Here is a 24,237-nt window from a genome sequence, read left to right on the forward strand (position 1 = left end):
CTCTGATTGGTGAGGATCAGTGTAGAGGAAGGAAAGGAATAACCAACATCAGTTACGACAAGCTTTTCAAAGTTTTAATTTTATCAAGACTGAACACTGCATGGACGTATGTAGTATGTGTAAGTTGACCAGAGCGGCCCTAAGTTCTAGCTATCAGGTAGAGCAGAAAAGCAGCTCTTATATTTAGAATGGCCACATTTCTTGTTATTTAAGTTTTAAAAGATTCTATTCTTTTCTATGGAAAGAGCAGCAAAAAACAACAGTAAACTGCCCTAATGAAAATGATTGATATTCTTTTGTTCCAAACTCAGTAAACATTCTCAAAGTGTAAACACCCAGATGTATTGCTTGGAGGTTAATTTCTCCATGCTTACTCTGTGGAGAATTTGCCAGGATACTTCATTTGGGGGAGGGAGTGAAAAACTAAGAGGACAAAACAAAAACAACAAAAAGAAACATGTCTGTGGTATGATGACTTTATTAAATTGCTACGGATTTCTTAAAAAGACTTTTCACTCTCTGTCATTATATCAGGAAAACACTGTAAATCGTATTGTATAATACTGAGTACATGAGAGGTACGCTTTGCTTTAGGGTATTCCTGCACATCAGAGAACAACTTCTGCTTCTGGAGAAACCACATTCTTTCAGATTTGGTGGGCACGTAATTATAGTGTAGGTGGTATATCCTTCTTGACGAAAATCTTATAAAGCACTTACAGGAACTTGGATATTTGGAATGAAATACAGTATTAGATTTTCATTTTTACAGATTTTCTTTTCCCCTAACCATAGCCATTAGGACTGTTTTGAAAGAGTTTTTAGCTGCTATAAAAACAGAGTGCCCCCCCCGCCCCCGAAAAAAAAAAAAAGGGTCTTTTAACTCTTCAAGGATCATTTGGGCTGCCTGAGTCCTTGCTTTAGAGTTGGAGAAATAATATTAAACAGTCATAAAAAGGGATTCTTAGGCACAACACACAAAAGCTGTTTTATATACTGTTTTTCATTAAGTGCCCCCCACTCCCCCACCTTTCAACTAGAATGTTTTTGTTTTTGCTTTTAGTATCCCTGCCAATACTACCACCTTCTAAGTCATTACCTTCGATGAGCACGTGTCTCTAAAACAGGGCCAGGCTGAGATGGTAAAGGAAAGGAAAGCAAAGGCTTGTAACAAAGGCCTTCAGCTGCCACCCACTGTCCTGCCCTCCACACGGCCTGGTAACGTCCCTCCAGCCTCAGAAAGGCCGTCTCTGAACTCAGTGATTCATGCCCAGAAGTGACACCGCCATGCAGTTAAAGCAGGACTTGAGCTGGCTCAGGCCAGTAAAACCAAGAGCAGAAAAACAAGTTCTGTGAGCCCGAAAGTCCCTACTACGCAGTTGTGTCCCTTGGTGTTTGGGTTTCAGGTTTGTCTTTTGTTCTCAGAATCTGTTTTCATGTGAGGCAAGAGCACAAACAAAAATAAAAATGAGTTCTTATGGGAATACTTACAAGTCTGTTTCTGTCAGGGGTTTACATCAGCGGTTTATTTTGTTAATGTGAGTGACTCATCATCTTTAAACAGGAGGGGAGATTACTGTTAAAAACTAAAGATTAATTAAGAAGAAAAAAAAAAAAAAAAGAGAAAGGACTAAGCAGAATAGTGGGTAGCCGACCAAGTTTGAATAGTTTCGATGGCTAAAAGAAAAGCTGATGCCTGAGAGTACAAATAAATTTAAAAAATAAAACCCTACAGCAATTTCAAATGACATAAGAATTTAACTTTTGGCCAGAGTTTCAAAGAGATTATCTTTGCTGAAATCATCACATGATGGAAACTTGCCATGTAGAACATATCAGAGTTACTGACTCTTCTAAACATAGCAACTTCTTTTAAATAGAAAATGAACACAATAAGAAAAATAGGCTTTCCATCAGGAAAAGAAACCCTCCCAGTCCATTCCCTTCCTGCTCCGTGCCCCAGAAAAAATTATCTTTTAAAACCTTAACTGCAATCAGAAACACAAAGCACATATGCTTTCATTTCCAATTGATGATTACATTAAGATTTAATAGTTTACAATTAAGATGAATATTTCAAGATTACAGCAAAAACCCACACCATTCCCCATTTGCTCTTCTGTTCTAAGTCTGTAATTAATTTTTTTTGGGGGGGGCACACTTTTTTCAAAGAGGCCTTAATTAAAAGAGCAGGTTTGGTTTGAACACAGAGCCTGTTTTGAATCTTTCTTCTCCATTCTCTCTATCTCAACCTTCCCTTTCAAAGATGGTTTCTCCTCAAGACAAGCATGTGATCATCAAACAGAAGTTTAAAAGTTAAGAAACTTCTATACCAGTTGACAAGGTTGACATTTCATTAACTTGTTGGTTCAGTCTTCAAGTGATTTTGTGTGGCAAAGCACCCTGTGTTTGGAGCGTACAGCTTTTTCTTCCTTCCCTCACAGGCTACAGTCATGTTTAATTTGGAATCTGGGCTCCTTTGGCAAATTAGCAATTAGAACAATTTTGTGGGAATATGTATATGTGTCATTAGTTTTCCTGCAAATTAATAGCAAGGGCAGAGGTCAGGCAGAAATTTTCCACTTGACTGCAGCTCCTCTATTGAGACTTGGCACTTGGTTTTGGAATGGCCACAGCTGCTCTCAGCCACCCTCTTCCTCTAGGAACTGTCTTTTAATTAGTTTACCTCATAGCCATCATTACAAATATTACTGCCTCCCCTCCTCGAAATAAAATTACTGTTTCTACAAAATATTCCAGTGACATCTTGCACCACTGCACATTGATGGTGGGGTCAGTCGAATGCAGCATTTAATCATTAGATCACCTCCATCCGCGTCTCCTAATTAGAGTCCTTACAATACATTTTTATCTGGTAATTAGCTGAGATTGGCTGCTTCCTCTGTGGCTTATTAGAGACAGCCCAGCAGTGGGTGTGAATCACGGTGTCATTTGTCAAGCCTGGTAAGCCCCCTCTCTGCTCTCTTCTGGCTCAATGTTTATTCCCACTTGCTAATGTTCAAAAGCCTCCGGAAAATTCTACCTTCATCTCTTCCTTTGTGGATTGTGCTAACTTGGAGGGATTTTATTTTTCGCTGTTGACTTTTTTTTGGTAGAGAGAGTCCTACTGGTGAGATCTTGGTGGAAGCTACAAGACTCACATCCTTTTGGCATTTGATGACATTTTACTGTGGGATTTGTCTATTCTTCTTAGCTGTGAACACCCAAAAAGATGGGCTTGCACTCACTGAATGAGTTTTGATTTCTGACAATGAAACTGTAACTCAGTTAACTTGGTGATCTTCCTCCCAAAACTGGAAGGGAGCATGCATGCAGGACATTTGTGTTTGTAATTTTCATTGCATCTTTAAGAAGGCCACAGTGTTTAGGGAAAAGTTCTTAAACTGAAAAGAGAAGCCAAGAAGTATAGTCAGTCCTCGGAACTGCTTTGTGGTTACTGTGTACCTTTGCCCTTTGACATATGTGTTCGATGGTAAGCCCTTCAAGGGCAGCAGTTAACTGTTTTATTCCTGTTTTTGTCATTGTAGGACTAACTGCCTTATATTTGCTCAGTTACATGTGTTGAATGTCATGCATAAGCAGGGATAAAATGCTCTGCACGGAATCTTTTCCAAAAATGAGCATACAGAAAAATGAAACTGGTTAGTGTTCATTTTTCCCATTAACTAGGCATAAGATGATTATACAAAGGATCTAGAATCGTACAAGTGTGTGGTTTGACTTCGGGTCTGGGTTGGGAATATGGGCAAATTATTTAATCTTTCCAAGCCTCAGTTTGCTTATCTGTGAAGTATGAGTAATAACATCTCAGATATTAGTGGTGGTATGAGAATTAAAGGAGACCACACAGTGGCAGGTGGTTTAAAACATGATTTTTACAAATGTTACCCATGACTTTCCAAAGTGCTCTGAGATTCTTAGGCTTAGCAGCATCTGAATTATAAAAGCTGTATATTTATGAGCGTTCGCCTTTCATGCACTAATTTCCTTGACCCTTTGCTTGGGCTGATGCTTATACGTACTGTTCCTGTACTTGGTCAGTGATTAAGGCCGGAGGTGAAGAAGAGGTCAGCCCCAACTCTTCCCCCCTTGGCTTCTCAGCTCTGCCCCATCCTGCGGCTGCTACTGTGAACTGTTCACACTTAGTTTGCAAATGTGTGTCAGAAAGCCCGGTTTCCAGCACTATAGAGAAAAAGCCACTCATGGCATCTGCTCAGCTTGCTGGGGCATTTGTAAGGGCAGTGCCATCTCCATAGCTTGCTCTTCACGGGCATTGTCTGTTGCTCACCGAGTCAACATTCTATGCTGAAAATAAAAAGGAAAGCACAACTCAAAGCTCACAACATTCCGTTTCCAGCGCCATGTTTACATTTTTCCATTAGTATTTCTTCATGATATTTGATCTTTCTTTTCTTCAGATTCATTGCTTTTTTATGAAACTCTCCTCAAACATATTAGAGAAGATTCTCATGGCCCCTCTTTTTTTTTTTTTTAACTGAGTATGAGTAAAGGTCGAGTCTTCCCAACATATTGGAACTCTCTTTTAATAAGTTCTTTGATTACGATCTCAGAGGAATCTCATTTTTAATACCTTCCACAAATACTGCCTTGTACTTAAGACTGACTGTAGCATGGTGAATCAGACTTGGTGAAACAGACTTACCATGGTAAGTGATTTGAAGTCTGGTTTGAGAAAATGTTACCAAGTAAGCCTACTTTGCTGAAGTTTCTTGGATTTTAGGCTGTGTCTATGTATCTGAGATAGCATATAAACAGTTATACATACGCTGAAAACAACCAAATTCTTCAGCATTGCCAGACATAAAACAATATTTCTGTTCCAACAAATTTTGGGAAAGGGTTATCCCTTTTAGTATTTGTAAGAACAGTACTTTAAGGTGAAGGTAAGAAAGATAAATTGAAACAGTGCTCATTACTTTTTTTTTTCTTTTTGGAGATAGAGTCTTACTCTGTCACCCAGGCTGGAATGCAGTGGTGTGATCTCAGCTCACTGCAACCTATGCCTCCTGGGCTCAAGCTATCCTCCCACCTCAGCCTCCTAGGTATCTGGGACTACAGGCATGTGCCACCACACGTGGTTAATTTGTGTGTGTGTTTTAACAGAGACAGAGTTTCACTATGTTGTCCAGGCTGGTTTCAAACTCCTGGACTCAAGACATCCTCCCGCCTCAGCCTCCCAAGGTGCTGGGATTACAGGTGTGAGCCACCGTGCCCAGCCTATTTTCTTCTCTTCTACTTCAAATAATATTCATTTCCTAACTTGAAGCAGATTATTTCCCATTTTATAGAACATTCAAACCTTGAAGGAAAAAAATCAAAAACCTCAGTTCCAGATCTCCCATATTCTATAAAAGAATGTCACAATAAAAAAAAATATTAACAGATCCCAAGCCTGTATTTGATAGATTTAAGGAAGATTACTCATAATGCTTTTAAGGTTTATTTTCTGCCAACTGATTGATAAGAAACAAATGACAGCTTGTGGGGGTCAGGTCCATTTGTTTAACATGAGTAATAGGCCACACATATTTGCAGGAGTTCTCGTCATCCACGAAGCTGCACAATGGAGCTCAGTAGGCTCTTCCTGGACTGTCCAGTATGGTAGCTACTAGCCACATGGGGCTCATTCCATTTAAATTTATTAAAGTTTAATTTTAATAAAAAGCAAGTAAAAACAGCTCTTGGGTTGTGCTAACATATTGCAGAAAGTTCTGCTAGACACTTCAGAGCTACACCAGCGTATCCCAACTGGTGTCACCTAAAATACTCAGCTTCACTGGCATTGCTAAGGACTTCTGTCCCTCTTTGAGGTTGACGAGGCCTGACAGGCCATTAAAGCCCGTAGGTGAGACATCACCATGAAAGAAATGTCTTGACTCAGACTGTCTCAAACTCACCCAGGTAGGTAACCCCCTTTTGAGCCTGTAAACACCCATGTAACAGCCTTTGGAAAAGAGACCGCTGCCAGAGATATCTTGCACTGCATCCTAAGGGAATTCACGCAGGACTTACCTTGTGTTTCGGTTCATGACAAACATATCTACTTAGAGGAAGAGCGCTGCGCACGCATCCTCTGTGTTACTCCTGCTGGATGTGGTGCCTGGGTTTCTCTGCTTTTCTGAAGGTCTCCTAAGACGTTGTTGTTTTTTTTTTTTCTCACAGTTGAATCTGGTATCAAGTGTCACTCTCTCCAAGTCCGCGTCAGAGGCTTCTCCACAGAGCTTACCTCATACTCCAACGACCCCAACCGCCCCCCTGACTCCCGTCACCCAAGGCCCCTCCGTCATCACCACCACCAGCATGCACACGGTGGGACCCATCCGCAGGCGGTACTCAGACAAATACAACGTGCCCATTTCGTCAGGTAGATACTCCACGTTGTGCCTCATGTAGAGTTGTCATCTGCAATTCTTGTAGACCAGCCCCTTTTTAAAAAGCAATAATTAATAGGACAATGATTCTTATTCAGCAGATATTGCGCAGAACCAAGAATTTTATAAGAACGCAGAAGTTAGACCACCATTTACATATGCATCTTTAATTAGGCAGGTAAGTAAATAACACAGTATATGAAATTCTATCAGAAGGTATATGTGCATATGGATATATAGATGAAGTAGATTTAAAACCGTTTAGTATGCAAGCATGCTGAAACCTTTTCTATAAGGTTTTTTAAAACTGCAATATATAACATAATTGCTTTTGATTAAGTATTACAATACGATGTGATTATTAGGAAATTCATTTCACACAACAGTGAAAATGAGCCTGTTTAAAGATGGCAAGTCAATTATCACAAGCTACAGTAATCTCTGATCCCTAGAATTAATCTGAGCTCTAAATAATTACTGAGCTTTAATCAGCTAGTGAAATGTTTTGCATTTCTCTTTGATTCTGCTTTATGAATGACTAATAAATTAATATTTCTGTACGGAAACAGAAATAAAAACTCAAAACAATTAGATAATTCCATTTTGAATTTTGCTATTGAACTGTTAAATACAACCATTAATCTTAGATCATTTTGTGAAACCTTTCTCAGGATTGAGCTCTGAATCAGAGTGATTTTATATTTTCGACAAACTGTAACGACGACTCTGCTGATTTGGTCATAAATTATCTTCTGTTACATTTTGCTTCACAGGCCATTCTCGAATCTCCAGAAAAGCAGCTAACACTAAATGAAATCTATAACTGGTTCACACGAATGTTTGCTTACTTCCGGCGCAACGCGGCCACGTGGAAGGTAAGCTTTCTCAGGCCTGTTTATTCTTGGATCTTGACGTTCATAGAACAGTTTGTTGTTGATAAAATGCGGTTGTGCTATAAGGAAGCTACATTTATATTGTTTTAATACTCTTAAAGTGTCCAATCTCTAGGTGTATTTGATTGGGAAAATAGTGTCATTGTGGTTGAAATGCTCTGATGGAAGACTCTCATTATACCGGCATCACAGTGTGGAGGGGCCAGCCAGTAAAATGATCTCCCTCTGGTTGGAATATGTAGAGAAAAGGAGATAACACCGTCACCCAGAAGTGGAGGTTGCCATATTACTTGCACAAACCTCATGCCGTTAGGTATTCAACCACAGCCAATATTTGCAGAGATGTATCTCCAGAGATGGAACCTAGAGAAATGACCAAACTTGACACAGCCCTCAATGGTTGGATAAAGAGCTCATTAACCCAATTAGTAGAGAAAGCTGTGCACAAGTACTAGCACTGTTTGTAGGAGTTATTAATGGAGAACACAATGTATTATTAAGGGGTTTTTGTTTTTAAGAGATTTAAAACCGTTTAGTATGCAAGCATGCTGAAACCTTTTCTATAAGGTTTTTTAAAACTGCAATAGCCAGGCACAGTGGCTCATGCCTATAATCCCAGCACTTTGGGAGGCTGAGGCAAGAGGCTCACTTGAGCCCAGGAGTTTGAGACCAGCCTGGGCAACATAGCAAGACCCTGTCTCTAAAAAAAAAATTAAATAAATTAGCCAGGCATGGTGGCATGCACCTGTGGTCACAGCTACTCCAGAGGTAGACGTGGGAGGATTGCTTGAAGCAAGAAAGTTGAGGCTGCAGTGAGCCCTGTTCATGCCACTGCACTCCAGCCTGGGCAACAGAGCAAGACCCTGTCTCAAAAAAAAAAAAAAAAAAAAAGGGAGATTGTCCCTCATAGATACACTAAGGAAGAAAAGTAGATTTAGAACTTCATTATAATGCTATTTGCTATAAAAACAAGTCAAATTCCGTAGCTCTTTACTGGATGCCCCCAGCAGTGCTTGGAGTCATATATGGCTTACCACATTCCCAGGTCAGCAGCTAGTTCAAAGATTCCACTGGTATTTATTCCCTTATATTAGATTGAGCCCTCACACATGTTTGGGCTTTCCCATTTTCGGTTTCTTGGTGACTAATACTCTTGCTTATAGAAGGGGACAGGTACACTCTGTCATTTGTATTTTTGCCTTTTTTACTACCTGGAATTCTTGTAATCCTTGAAATCCAAAACATTTAGAGATATGTGATAACAAACATTTGAGGATATGCCATTAATCTAAATATGATAGGGGTGTGTTATAGGATGCAAGGAAAACTTCCTTCGCTTGAAATAAATGCCTTCCTTGCTAATTCCTTAATTTTAAACTGGAGAAAAACCAAAGCACAAAACAGAAAAATACATTTCCTCTGTTAAGTTCCTGATAAATTAGCATTTTAAAAGAAAACGAATATAAACCATAGAATTAATTCATCAACTTTACAGAGCTGTGAATATCTATTATGGCCCAAATTATCCTTTCATTTCCATTAAGACACATGGGCACCGAAGAGAACCTATGTTCAGAATCTTCCCCTCTTTGCTTCAGCCTGCCTTGGGAGATAAAATATAAAAGGATCCTTAGCCATGAATGCTTTTAAAAATTTAGGAAGTTGAAGCATGAGGCAGACATTTTCTTCAGATTGCCTTTTATAAATAGAAATGATGAAATTTAAAAATAATTACCAGTTGTGAATATAATATTTAAGCTTAGATCTTCAGATTGAACTTTTTCATTTTGCAAACTGCAGGAAAAAGTGTTATTAATATAAACAACCTTAGATGAAGTACTTAATGACTCACAAATACGTATAATTTTCTCTACGTGTCCTTGTTTGTACCATGATCTTAGACAAAAGATGAAATGCCCAGTTAAAGTTATGGCTGAAAAGAGCTTACACATCTTTTTTTGAAAACTCTTGACTTCTCGTCGCTTTCTGCTTAGATGTGCAGTTTTGGAAAACAGAACTGAAGTTTTGGCTTTGTGTCTTTACTCACACGGTTATATTGCTCAACCTGATCTACAGAAATTATTTTGTCAAGAGTAGCTTTAAGACCTTTCAGTTCTGTACATTTTGATACTTATTTTAAAGCATCAGGCAGTGATTAGAATTAGTAGCAATGTTGACTTCTTTTCAAGTTATGTCTCCTAAATGTATAACGCCTTGTCTGGATTTTTAAAGGAAATTGGCTTTGTTCATTTATTTATACCACCTCAATTTTTTTCCAGTAAATAACAGTAGACCTTCTATCATGTGCCTTTGGGCAATATATTTTTTTAAATTACAGGCTCCTGCCTGTAATCCCAGCACTTTGGGAGGCTGGAGGATCATTTGAGCCCAGGAGTTCAAGATCAGCCTGGGCAACATAGCAAGACCCCATCTCTACAAAAAAAAAAAAAATTAAAAATTAGCTGGGTGTGTTGACACGTGTCTCTAGTCCCAACTACTCAGGAGGCTAAGGCAGGAGGCTCGCTTGAGCCCGGGAATACAAGGCTTCAGTGAGCCATAATTGAACCACTGCATTCCAGTCAGACAAGAGAGCAAGACCTAGCCTCAATAAAAGAAAAAACAAAAAAAACTGCTTAGATTAGACTCCAGTTTATATGCAAAGAAAATTGTCCTATCAAGTATATGACATGCCAAATGTTTTCAGTTTAGAGATTTTTATTTTTAAGCAAATCCATCCAATTTTTTTGAATCAGGAGTGTCCTTTGATAGTCCCCTGGGTATCTTGAACCTACCTCAATTATGCTGACATTACTGAAAAACTCTTCGGGAATTTATCCTGTGAATTCTCCTTTCAAGCAATTCATCACACCATGCATTAAAACTTGTCTCATTATCTTCTAAATGTTCCATATCCGAAAAGAAAAATTATTATGTAGCTTGAATCCTCACAGCCACCAATTGTGATTGTCCAAAAACTGAAGCGCCTCTCAGAGTATCAAGATTCACCACCATTAAGGATAATTCAGGAAGGAAATACTCCGGTGGCAGAATGCGGAGGGGTGCAAAATGCTTGTGCAATAGCAGTGTTGCTGGAATTGAGTGAGGACTTTACCCAGTGTGATGTATATATCAACTTCTTAAGCCCCAATTGAGTCATCTACTATTGAGTCATCTCCTTATCCTGAATAAAAAGAAAAATTTAAGTAAATGACCTGAATCTCTTTAGAATATCTTCATGTCCAGAATTGAGTCTGGATCCGTAAGTTTAACCAGGCAGGACTAAAGAAACGAAGCCTTGCTTTTTAACTGTACCCAGTAAGGGTGGGGGATTCTTCTGAAACCCAGAGGAAAGATGAGATATTACAAGCTCTTCACTCTTGAGTTGAGATCCTCCTTTTTGATAAATTGTTGATGTTAAGGGTCTCAGCTTAGGAATGGCCAGAAAGGACTTTTAACCATAAATAAGATGTGTCTGTAGATACCATCAACTGTAGAAATATAGTCATTTTGCCATTGAGTGTTTCACTCATATTCCTTTGGCATTTACTCAGTTAAAATACTTGCCCATAGTTAGGGCCAACTCTCATATTCTGGAAGGTAAGACATAACGTGATGATAGATACTGATCTCTTCTGGGGTCCATTCACCTCCCTAATCCTTTGACTACACAGGCACTACTCTCAGCGGTAAAATCCAGTTTAGAATTCCTCATAAGATCTCTGGAAGTTTTAAAAGCCAGAAACCATCAAGAACAAAACTGTATTTAGCAATATTAACCAAGTGTTCCTCTTTCATGGTTTGAAAAAAATACCCCCTTTTTATGGGAGGTAGGTGGGCTTAAAAAGGGCAGTTTTATGCTTTGCATGTGTTCTTGTTTTGAAGTCACAGTAACATTTTCAGATTTGTACTCTGGAACCTATTTTGGGCTTGTATGCATATTAAAAAATATTTCTTCTGGTTATTACCAGAGACTAGACAAAAATGCCAAAGTACAATTAATTTAAAATTTTGGTTTATTTTTGCTCTTGGAAAAGACATCCTTAACCATGAGAAGGTCCTCCACGGGGGTGGCAGCTACAGCTCTTGGGGATGGTTTTACAAATGTGGACTGTTAGGCTGAATTTACTGCTGTTTTTGGAGTCTTTTCTTATAGAAAATGTAAATGTTCTCTCTTTTATACTTGCTGCAGAATGCAGTGCGTCATAATCTTAGTCTTCACAAGTGTTTTGTGCGAGTAGAAAACGTTAAAGGGGCAGTATGGACAGTGGATGAAGTAGAATTCCAAAAACGAAGGCCACAAAAGATCAGTGGGTACGTCCACCATGTTTGAACTTCTTAGCCTAGCTTGGATTGTGCTAACAAGTATAACGTAGAGGCTTTGGCTGCTAGATGGTGTTAGACCAAAGAACTGGTTTCACGTTGTCTCAGTTAAGGGAAGCAAAAAAGCATTTCATCCCTCCTGTTTTGTATACCCACCAGTCCCCCTGCCCTGCTTGCTGGTCTTTGTTGCATCACATGCTAGTAGCTTTTAGGTGGCAATGCATATTAACCCTCACAAACCATTTGCTTATGCTTATTGCATTTTATTTTCTTTTTCCTGTTCCCTGTATTGGATGTCTGTTCCGCCCCCAACCCCGTCTCCTTTTGTTGCCACTCCATCTCCTTTGCTGCTGCTCCTATCCCAGGGTGCCATTCGCACCAACCTCTCACTGCATAAGTGCTTTATCAGAGTAGAGGATGAGTTTGGGTCCTTTTGGACAGTTGATGATGAAGAGTTTAAACGTGGCCGCCATATTCAACGAGGCCGTCCTCGCAAATACTGCCCCGATGAAAACTTTGACGAGCTTGTCGCACAGTAAGAGCCTTTACTTGCTTTTGTTTTTTTTTTCTGCTGTTGCTTTGGCTTTGCATGGTTGACTCATCCCATGTAGTTTTGCATTTCACCAATAGCAGTGCCACAGCTTTCTGCAACGAAACTAAATTGTGTGATTTGTACATGTATTGCTCTCGTTTCTCTTTGGAACACCAGTGCCTTGAATAATGCTTTTTTGACGTCTTTAATGCAAATATTCATTGTATTTTGATTCAGCAGCTTACGGGGACCCTAAAACTAAATACATGTGTTTAACCCATAATCCCCCTCTCCCCCCGCCCCAAGTAAAAAGAGAATTTTTGGTTAGAGTTAAAATGTGTGTGTACTATTGGGGTAGATTTCCTGTTTGTTCACTCACTATAATAATATAAATGTAATGAAGTGAATGATTAAAATGTTCCAAGCATAGGAAAGAAATAGGTCTTATTGTGTATACTTACTTTAAAGGGTGATAAATGTAGGTAATTGCCTATTGGGAGGCACCCTTTTCCCTCAGTATGCCCTGTATAATTTTTGAATATTTTTATCCTTACGAGGTTAGAGATTTTTCTGACAACAGTATGTTGGTTTCATTTGGTCCGTGAATGGAGATGGCAGCAAATATTCTCAGGCCCTTCCAGATTTGCCCAAGACATCCCCATATTTAGTAACAACCCTCCCCTGGCATACCCTACTCTCCATCACCTGTTGGCAATAAACGTGCCTTGTAGATGTTCCTTAAAAGCCTTCCTGCCATCCCTCTAGCAGTCACTGTAGAGTTCAAATCTTGAAGATGATTAGGAGCCAAGATTCTCTCTGCTCACGCCCAGCAGCCCCTGCTGTGAGCTCACTGCCTTCCCCAGCACGACCTCCTAGGCTGTTGCCTTCCTGTTGGAGTCTGGAGTCAGGCTAACTCCTAAAAATCTGCAGAGAGGTCTCTGGAGGAAGGACCCAAGCCTGTTATTACCTGAGCCAGAATTTTACACCTAGTTTCCTTGAATAGCGAAGTCAAACCCCAGAGGTGTGCACACACACACCCGCCCTACAAATCAGTGACGGGGAGAAAGCCTGACTTTTCTTGGGTTTTGTTAGTGGGGTAAATTGCTGATTTGGAAGGACACCAGCAAGCTTAAAACAGAACTTAGCTAGGAACTCAGGAGTCGACTGTGTTTAACTTTGAGTTTTTATCTTTTTCTTACACAGTAACCCTTCCCTTATTAAAAACATGCAGAGCAGCCACGCCTACTGCACACCTCTCAATGCAGCTTTACAGGTAAGATTAATGGCCATCCCGAATATGCAGCAGAGGCACAGGTCTCCCCTACTCATTTCAAAATATATTAGCCTTGCTCTAATTAGATATTAAATTTTAATTCCGTTAAACTTTTTTCTTAAGTGCACAAAGCATCGTACTCCCTGGAGGCAAACACATCGGGCTGCTTCAGCATTAGCGGGATGCTTAGCATTTTGAATATTGTGGCAAAAAAATTAAAAGTTCACTTATTAATATTTATCAGCAGTATCATAATTTCCATCCTCTTATTTCAGAATTTCACTTGAGGCAAAAATACCACAAGTGTAATTACTCTAGCACAGCTATTAATGTGCTGGATGATAGGCCGCTGCGTCACATGACCTTCCATTGTTCACGGGTTTAAAGAGAAAGCAGGGCTTTGTATTTCTTCTTCTTCTTTTAAAGTCGACTTTAGCATCTTCGCTTTTGTCTGGGGTGGGGAGGATCTGGTTCACTTTATACAAGTAAACCGTGTCTGTTTAAACAATAGAGGTGTCTAAGAAGACTCTTTAGTTTGCCTGGAGATTGTTCAAGATTACATAACAATCATACGGAGTATTTATTTCCTACTGACAAACCAAGTACTTGTTACATCACCAGTGGTACCAGGAGATGAAGACGTGGGTTTTGAGCAGCAGCGAAATTAGCACCCAAAAAGGAGCTACCTGAGGCAGCCCAGCTTCTAGCAAACTTTTTACTTATTGCACAGTTGAGTTCTTAAATGAAGGCTACTCCAGTATCATTTCATTAAAGTACCTGGGTATAGTACTCAGGTCCCCCCTCAAGAGTTCATAAGTAAGCAGTATCCTTTTGGCCAGTGGTCCTGGTTTTTTCGCCTACCCAGACTGTTCTAGAAGACAGGCCAAGAGAATCTTGATAGCTTTTAAATGGCATATTCTATAGATAAATCTGACATTTGTCATCCAATACCATTGCAGTCCTCTGTAGCGTACGTTCTCAACGGGGGCTATCTCACCCCCAGATTGGTTCTGAGATACTACAATGTCTTGTGTCTTTCCAAAGGACCATAATACATGAGCAAATACGAACATTTCTTGGGGTGAGGGTACAAAGAGAGAAACAAAAGTCTAAAAAGGGACAATAATGAAAAAAACAGTTGAGACCTTTAGCATGATGGGAACAGGATGAGGAAGGAGGACATAGTGACAGGAGCCCTGGGCCTTGCTCTGCATTAAACGGATGTTTATTGAGCACGACTCTGTACCCTACAGGCCCAGAAGAGTCTTAAGGCTCCTGGGAATTGATGATAGGCCATTTACCCAGTTTCAGTTTAGAGGCAGATTCACTGGCCTTAGCATTTCAGTAATTATATTTATTTATTTTTAGCCTGAACCGGATTTAATAGGAGAAACTACTTTCCGCGTTTCTTTTAATTACTTGTAGTTTACACAGTAACTTTAGAAGAGTAAATGAAAGCATGCTTCGATGCCGCCACTGTAAATACCATTCATTAGTAACTTATTTTCCCTGGAGTCTTCTGAAGTGTGAATTTAAAGGCTGCTCTATCTGGAATAGTATTAAGATTACAAGCACATTTTATATTCATGAGCCGGAAAGGCAAAAAAAAAAAAAAAAAAAGTGATCCTCCATCCTCTGAATTCTCTTAACTATGTGACTAATTTCAATTAGTATGCTTTGTCATTACAGAACTGTTCAGGTTTCATCTCTGAACATTTGTTTTTGGCATCTTCTTCAGTAGCCCAAAACTGTCCTGCCGTTTTCCAAGAACACTTTCTGTCCATAATGAGGCAAGGGGAATAAATTGATACAAATTCATGATTTGAGAAGTGGATTGTTTCCCTCTCTTCCACGAGTTTGGATCCCTGATCAGTAGACAGACACATAAGACAACTTTCTACTGTGCAAATTAAATAAAGATTCTGCCAGCAGGCCTTCCTTGCCATTACCGCCTATTTCCATTTTTCAAGACAAGTAAAAATAATAGTGGAACAATATCTTCAAAAAAAATTACTAGAGCAACATAATGCATGATATACAATATATAAAATAGGACAGCAGAATCCACTACAGAAATAAAACATGGGACTTGGGACAGATTGCATTATGCTCTGAAAAGTGAAGTAACTAAGGGTAACCGTAAAGCTTCGTATTTATAGACTGCCTTTCCCCTGAGGATCTCAGAGTGGTTAATGTTCCAGGAGCGAGGGTGCTTATGGACTTCTGCACCATTACTTAAGCAACTTCATTTTTTGGCAGAGGTGCCAGCTTGATATGAAACCACATGCTGTGCAAGGACCATTTCTATAATTAAGTCCATTTTTGTAACACACCTGCTTCTAAGTGGACATCAACTACCAAAAAAAAAAAAAAAAAAAAAAAAAACTTCGTTAGGCATAAGCAGTTAGTGAAAATTTCTCTAACCTTTGGTGGGTTGCTCTGATCACTTGCTCAACAGAGTGTGTTCAAGAAGCCCTCTTGCGAATCAGGCACTGGGATCTCTCTGCAGCCCATTTAATCATTTGTTCAAGGAACAAGGCTGATTTTCATCACTTACATCTTTCTTGTCTGAGAACCCAGGGATCAATATAAGTGCTTGCCTTTGTATACCTTTCACTACTGTGGCGGTTGGGTCTCAGCCCATGTTCTATGATCCAATCCCGATCAGTAATGGCCTTGACCTGGAATACTTTGAGAGCCAAAGAGAATAAATACTCATCCCAAGAGGGTTGCCTTCTCTAGAGGATGACCAACTCATTCCAACGAACACATTCATATCAGCATTTCAATTTTGTCTTCGCAATTTTTGACCAGGGAAGTTGCTAAAACAATTAAGCTAGCAGCAGCCCCACTTTTGCTACATTCTGACCTTGGAATAGTGAAATTATCTTGTGAGAGCTTATCTTATGGTATTTCCAGTGGAAAGACAGTTGGCAGAATTTCTGTGACAGAGAGGTGTGACCACTGTTGTCTCAGATAAAAGCAGTTAAGATGCTTGTCCAACTGCAGTCGGCAAAAAAAAAAAAAAAATAGTTCTGGCAACTGCTCTGCCAAAAAAAAAAAAGAAAGAAAAAAGGCTTTATTGCAATTATAAAAGAGCTGTTGGAAAAAGTACTTGATTCAAGTTACTGGACACACTGTAGGAGAGTGTGGACTGTTCAGATTTGCTGTTCATCAAAATGAGTTTACCGCATTTGAAACTAAAAACAGGATTGTACCCCTACTTTTAAAAAGAAGGCAGTTACACACATTTACAAGTAGAGGGAAGGAAAAGCTGTGGGCTTACAGAGGGCCAAGCTTTGAAATAGTCCATTATCCAAAGCTGTGATTGGTGAGTATGCACAGGACTTCTAACACTGGGCTTGCACCTAGAAAGCCCTGGCTTTGGGGTTTGAATAGTGAGTGAGGCTGCGATTGTCATACTAGCCAGCCAGACTTCTGCAGCCTGGCTTTGCACTCTTTTGGCTTTTACTTTCTCTCTCGACCCAGGATTTCTAGAATAGTTTGGACTGTTGTATGACTGGCCAGTGGAAGTCACTATGCCAGATCATCTTGTGATTGCACTTTTTTTCCCATTAGGATGGAAAAGCAGGCATAGTCTAGTCTTCAAGAGGACAGTTGTGATACATCTTGGTTTAATTACAGCTGCCAGTTTTTGAAAGTGTCCTCTTTGATAAAATGAAAAGTCAATGGGTCATAATCACCACCCGGATGAAACGAATATGGGTGCTTTAGTCCAGTTCTATATGTAACCAGTGTGTGCATTTCAGACTTGGTGTCCCTTTTATTCAAATGCAGTATAACAGGAAGTGAGTAATATCCTACCTATCCTCAATAAAGTTCAGGATTTCTTCTTTTTCATTTCCCCACTTTTTTGCTGACACTCAACGTGGAGTGACTTTGTAACCTTTGATATTGATGTACTTAGGCACCAAAAATAAATATGATTTAGAGCTTCCTTTTGCCAGAGCTCTTTAGTCCTAAAATCCTAGGCAGTTGGTCAGACTCTGAAACATTACGTGGTGTTTCCTTCAGCCAGTTATCTCAAACTGCGCTAAACAGATTCAGAAATCATTAAAACAGAAATGATGGGAGGAGATAAAAAATTGATTCCAATTCTATAATCTCTTCCTTTTCTATAGGATCTAAGAGGTGAATGTTTATGGAAGTTCTCATAAGTTTGAGCGGTACGGCCAGAATAATCTGATCAAAATCTCTAATATCCAATACTGGAGTCATCAAAATGGATAAAGAAATAAAAATTCCATTATACTTCACTGTGATCTGGAAATATTCAGCTCCTCTTAAAAACGCATCCGACATAAACCTCATATTCGAAAGCCTGTCTAAACCATGTGACTACCAAGCAGGACCAAATTGAGTCCCTCCTACCCACAGGCGCTTTGATCCCCCTGGCCCCCAGTTAGCTCTTCAAAACCAAGCTTGGGACAGGTGCCACGAGTCATTTTTAAAGCAAAATCTTTCAACACCTCTTAGATACTCGTATTTGCCAGCCATGCTACAGTTAACTCCAACTGAAGATTATCGAGTACACCCATAATTAGTAGTTTCCTCGTCTTGCATACCCTGTGTCTTCATAAATTTTCTCTTGGTTGATGACAGGCTTCAATGGCTGAGAATAGTATACCTCTATACACTACCGCTTCCATGGGAAATCCCACTCTGGGCAACTTAGCCAGCGCAATACGGGAAGAGCTGAATGGGGCAATGGAGCATACCAACAGCAACGAGAGTGACAGCAGTCCAGGCAGATCTCCTATGCAAGCCGTGTGAGTATGGTCCACCCAAAAGGTCTTTGTTTTCACACCCTAGTCTCTCTGGGTACACACAGGGAGACGTCTCTTTCTCTGGGCTTTATATACCTTTTCTGTAATTTCTGGTATCCCAGAACCAAGCTAGAAGTTTGTACTTCAAGAAATGTTCAGCTTGGTTAGTGCATAAAAGGACTATTTGCTAATTTTCCCATAAAAGCCATTCCCAGCAATAAAATGGGAAACAGGTTTGCTTTTGTTCCTCCGCTTTATCACATCTCAGGCCATTATTTAAGCCACACTACTTTTTCCTCCTCAAATTAATATGCATCCCTATGAAAAAGTTTGCAGTTTGTTCAACTTTCAGGCATGTTGACCTAGCTGAGAGAAAAAGATGCTTGTTTACTTGGTGGTGCGATAACCACGAACACGACGCCACAGCATTATTACCAACCATTAATGATGGCACAAATGAAAGGCGGCATGATTTATAGATTGCTCTTAAAATATCAAAAGGAAAATTAATAGGAGCATTATAGCAGCAGACGGCAGTATAATGAGTGCACATATAACTGAATGAAGTGATGGGCGATGGTTGCCCATGCTGAATGTGAATGGAACCAGGACTGCAAACTGCAGGAAAGGCGGAGACCAGGAGGCCGTGCTGCCCCTGTGAGTGGGTGATGGGAGAAAACTTGGTGTAACTATAACCCCCTCTCTCCCAGGAAAAGTTTTCAAACAGAGCAAAGAAACCACATTACTCCAAATGATTGGCTTTGCAGGAGATGCTGTGGAATGACAGTCTCTCCCTTTTAGTGAGTTTCTTCAAAACTGTTGCCTACTTTAAGGTACTAACCCATTTCGTGTTTGCAATACTGTCAGTTCCTAGAATAGGCTGCTTGTCTACATATTACCTCTGAATTACTGACCAACATCTTATTTTAAGATAATTTGGGTGATAGGAATGGAAAATAGGACCTGTAACAATTAGGAGCAGACGGAATTGGCATCTAATGACAAAGAAAAAAGTGTTACCTGCCAGCATAATTTGGAGGGTACGGGGAAATCTGAAATTTGATTTTCTAGCAGTTGAATTTCATCTCCACAGCACTTCAAAAAGGATCTTTACCATCCTTTGCGGATATGGAAATAATCATTTTTAATTTATATGAACAGTATCTTAGCATTTACTTCACAGCATTTTAAGAATGTGTTTATCTTTCACACTGATGCTGCTATATTTCATCCTTTCCAAAGCAACTTAGTGTTTCCGCCTCTCTTGTTATCACATTCGTATTCATCTTAAATCATTGTCATGACAGGAGTATTTACTTAGATACTAACGAAGTTCAGAACAAACGTAAATTGGTATAAGCTACTGCAAGAAACACTCATTAGAGCAAAAATGTCTGAAGTTATTGAAGTGATACTATTTCTCATAATCTGTACGAACTCCAAGTTTTTGTTGACATATATTCCTATTATTTAGTATAAAGAAACACTAAAACAGATATTTGGATGCAAGCCACAGGCACCAGTTCAGAGTGATGCTGATTTTGCTGTACGAAAGACAGTCACTGCAGGGTTAATTTGTTTAACAAATTTGAATTAACCCCAGTATTACCCAAACTATGTTTTACAATAGTCTTTGTGATTTTTGATGAAATAAAGGTTTCAACTATTTTTTACAAGAAACCCTACATAAAAATGTCAAAATGCATTGCTCAAATCTCACAGGTGTGTGCTGTTTGCTAAATGTAATTATATGTCAACAGCAGATTCCCTGCGCCTGCTATCCGTGTCATAGACTGTTACTCTTTTTGACCTCATATTTCCATTAAGGGAATTCTGTAATGACAAGAGTTTCCATTCTTGTCCAATATGCATTACCCTGCTATGATGCAAATTGTTTTTCAACTGTTCCAGTCTATTGGAATAAATCAAACCATAAACTTTACGGCACGGCTTGAAGGACCTTGTTAGGAAGGCAGCCTAGCTAATATTGAGTGTTGAAACAGAACTCTTCATTCTTACCCTTTCTGTGACACTCAGATACCACTACGTTTCATTCCTCCTTTGAAACACTAGAAAGTGGTCACATAATTATGGCTTTGGGGCATTGTACTTTTATCCTGATAGACGCTAAAGGAGCTACAAAGCAAAATACTCCATGCTGTGCAGACACCCCCAGAACACAATGCCTTTAAACACCAGTCAGCTTTATTTTAAAACTCTTGTGTTCCCAGAGTGGCTAAACAAAGGAATTACTCAGATGTAAGGAGAAGAGAAATGTGTGGTTTTGCACACACTTATTCAGTGGTAGCCCTTTCGGAAGTAGGAGTTGGAGAGAAAGGGTGGGGGCAGTGTCTGCAAGGAGAGGAAGGTGCATCATACACAGCCCTAACTTCTAGGAGACACGGTGAGTGTATGTGAAGTGTAGTGTCTTCAGTAGTCTGCATCACATCTCAAATGTATCTTTCATGGAATCCCATCCTCTTTTTATTCTTTGAAGTACTGTGTGCCTGTGCTACACCTTTGCCACACCCCAGGGGTATCTGCCAGTACCAAGAAGTGTCCTGAAATTGGATTTCATTTCTCTGAAGTTTCGAAACCTTACTGTCTAACTCTGCATGAGGCACTGGGAGTCGAGCCAGCAGGCATGACAGGATCATTACCTGTGTCTTCTGGATAGAAAATAACCCTTATGAATTTTGGCTACCAGTTTAGGGGGCAAACTTTTTGTTTGTTTGTTTGTTTGTTTGTTTACTTCTACAGCTTTTAAAATTGATACTTCGTAACTACATATTTTGGGGGTACATGTGTTATTTTGATACATGTATACATTGTGTAATGATCAAATGAGGATAATTGGGTAAACAAAATATTCTCTGATGTTGCGAACTGTGTTTTGTGGGGCTTTACATGTATCTGATTTTTTGGGTAAGATTAGCACAATATTGGTCAAAGTCTAAAATTATACAGTGAGAACTTCATTAAGGTGGAGATGGTTCTATTTCTTCTAGGGGTCCCCATCCTCCTTCCCCCTCCCCAAGGTCTTATATGATCTTACATTCTTCTGTCATTCAATTCTGGGTTGTAAACATGAAAAGATTGATAGATCTGATAGTTAAGAAAGTAGGAAAATGTTGGTTTGGAAAACAACATGTGAACCTCAATCAGCATATAGCTAAAACATAAATTTCTCAACAATGAAAGTTTGAAACAAACATTAGGAAATGTTCACCCTTGTCAGTAATCTGAGAAACACAATTTAAGGTAACCTGAGCTTACCTTATTTATACCTGCTAAGCAACAAAATATTTTTTACAAATAATGCTTGCTGCTGATGAGATTGAGTTTAAATTGATAGCCCCTTTGGAAGTTAATATCACAATAAATCACAGGAACCATAAAGATGTTTTGGCCTTTGCTCTAACAATTCCATTCTTAGAAATTTATCCTAAGGAGGTAAATCAGCAGAAGTAGAGTAGAAAGATCAATGGATAAAAATGGTCATTGCATTATACAAACAGTAAAAGAGAAAGAAAAAAGATGATCCTAAAATGCCTAGTATTCAGAAACTGACATAAGTCAACACAGTGGAATCTCATCTAGCCATAAACATTATAAATTGTAAAGCTAGGAAAATTTTAAAAATAGCATTCCTGCTGAATTTACAGTATTTAAAAATATGACCCCAAATGGAAAGAGATTGGCAAAAAATCAGAAAACTGGCCTTAACTAAGGGTTTGTGTTTAAGGAATAATCAGTATACCTAATTCTTCCTAAAAGAATGTAGGGTATCCTAGCAAAGCTGGTTCACAAGTGTGACATGCAGTCACACAGGATCTCATGCCTAAAAGGACACTTGCACTTGGTTTTATGTGTTCTTTTCATTACCTTTATATTTAGGGATGGGGATCTTACTGTATCACCCAGGCTGGACTCGAACTCCTGGGCTCAAGTGATCACCCTACCTTAGCCTCCCAAATAACTTGGACCACAGGCACACACTACCACACCTGGTATGCACTTGTTTTAATGCCATTTCTGTCTTGAAATTGTAATTTTTGAGCCAAGGACCCCAGATTGTCATTTTGCACTGGGCTTCCAAAATTATGCAGCCAGTCCTAATTCTTACTGCTGACACACTAATGTGGCCATTTAAAAAAAAAAAAATCCCCATCCATAATGCTTAATACAGACTGCTGGGAGGGTGACTCCCCATGCAGCCTTCCTTGCACTGATGTACAACTGTTTCTCTTAAATAAAAATATCCAGCCAGCCATGGTGTCTCGCACCTGTAATCCTAGCACTTTGGGAGGCCGAGGCGGGTGGATCACTTGAGGTCAGGAATTCAAGACCAGCCTCACCAACATGGTGAAACCTCATCTTTACTAAAAATACAAAAGTTAGCCAGGTGTGATGGTGGGCCCCTATAATCCCAGCTACTTGGGAGGCTGAGCCAGAAGAATTGCTTGAGCTTTGGGAGGTGGAGGTTGCAGTGAGCCAAGATCCTGCCACTGCACTCCAGCCTGGGTGACAGAGCACAATTGTCTCAATAAATAAATAATGAATAAAATAGATGGAGAGCCATACATAAAATGTAATGTAATGCAACTTTGCTATATTTTGTTCTGCAAATAGTTTTTAAGAATAAAGGAATTATTTTGTAAAGCTATTTATCTAACATCTAGCCCAACCAAATGCTCTCTCTAGACTGTGCTGATTTTAGAGTCAATTGATTCTGAAGGTTCCTGTCTTCGAGGGCAGTCCAAAACACTCCTCTGTTTGTTTTTAAATGGTTCAAGGGGCCTTTGGGGTTTGCATACAGCATTAATTATTTAGGAAGCCAACCATCCCCATTACCACCTCTTATTACTAATACTTGATAATGTCAGTTTAAAAATCTTCCCTTCTGCAGCCTGTTCCAGAGATGGGACCGTTTTAACTTGAATGGTTCTTTTACATATCAAAAGGCCCTGCAACAGAAAGTTATTTGTATTTGTAAAGGATCAGTTGTAAATATGATTTACGAACAACATTTCTCAATTGTTATCCGAGTGGTGTTGTGTGATCACCCCAGTCCCCTCGGGTGAACCATGCGCTGGTCCATAATGAGAAAGTTGGCAGATCTCATCGCAACCACACGCATCCCAGTGGCTGCTACCAGCCGGGCCTCATGTTTTGCCTTGTTTACAGCTGACAGTGTTATTATTCTGACTGGGGCTCTGCTTTCTTATCATATTGTTGTGTTGAGCGAGCCTTTTCCTCTCCATTTGTGTTTCCTGGCAGGGCTTTTCTTGCCTTATTGACAGTTTGTAAAAATATGCATTAATTTGGAGTTTCAAGCATGTATCATGGTGTCTCTTTGCTGTGTTTGCTTGAAGTTGATTAATGATAGAACCTCGCTTCGGGTCGTCCTCTGGAGAGTTCTTTCACAGGTTCTGCATGTTAACTAGCAAAGCAGAACACACAGCAAGCCATGATTAGCCCAGCCTCCTCTGCTCAGTGGTCCCCACAAACTGCCGTTGCATCACAGATTCTTATTTCATGTAATTATTTGAAGATCAGTATTCATCCACCCAGGATGCCACTATGGGACCCGTTGTCTGGTACTCAAAGTGTGGTTCTAGGACCAGCAGCATCACCTAGGAGCTTGTTAGAGATGCAGAGTCTCAGGCCCCACCCCAGTCCTGCATCACATACTGCATTTCAGCAAGGCCCACAGGTGACTGCAGCGTGCATCAAAGTATGAGAAATGCCACCAGGGAGGAGAGGCCCGCACCTGTCCAGAGACTAGTGACTCAGAGCAGCACTACCCAGGAGAACTTTATGCAGTGATGCAAATGTTCTGTCTCTGTGCTGGCCAGAATTAACCGCTAGTCACATGGGGCCTTTGAACATGTCAAACGCAGCTAACACAACTCAGAAACTGAATTTTAAATTGTAGTAAGATTTCGTTCATTTCAATTTAAAGAGCCACGTGTGGCTAAAGGCGACAATACTGGACAGAGTTCTAGTTCTACAGTGA

At 39.7% G+C, this 24,237-nt stretch overlaps 1 protein-coding gene across 14 annotated transcripts in view; it reads left to right on the forward strand.

Annotated features, from left to right (window-relative positions):
• The window catches only part of FOXP1 (forkhead box P1), a 632,119-nt gene that overhangs the window by 603,121 nt on the left and 4,761 nt on the right, over positions 1–24,237 (forward strand). For 12 of the 14 annotated variants that reach the window (XM_025374733.1, XM_025374737.1, XM_025374734.1 and 9 more), the window contains 6 exons: positions 6,205–6,406; positions 6,512–6,591; positions 7,187–7,288; positions 11,496–11,617; positions 13,362–13,431; positions 18,055–18,221. In XM_025374733.1, the coding sequence (XP_025230518.1) occupies positions 6,205–6,406; positions 6,512–6,591; positions 7,187–7,288; positions 11,496–11,617; positions 13,362–13,431; positions 18,055–18,221 (743 nt within the window). Of the gene's footprint in view, positions 1–6,204; positions 6,407–6,511; positions 6,592–7,186; positions 7,289–11,495; positions 11,618–11,991; positions 12,162–13,361; positions 13,432–18,054; positions 18,222–24,237 lie in introns of all 14 variants that reach the window. The other 2 variants (XM_025374729.1, XM_025374736.1) reach the window with 2 other exon arrangements.

The sequence above is a fragment of the Theropithecus gelada genome, chromosome 2 (assembly GCF_003255815.1).
Source record: "Theropithecus gelada isolate Dixy chromosome 2, Tgel_1.0, whole genome shotgun sequence".
Classification (NCBI taxonomy): Eukaryota; Metazoa; Chordata; class Mammalia; order Primates; family Cercopithecidae; genus Theropithecus; species Theropithecus gelada.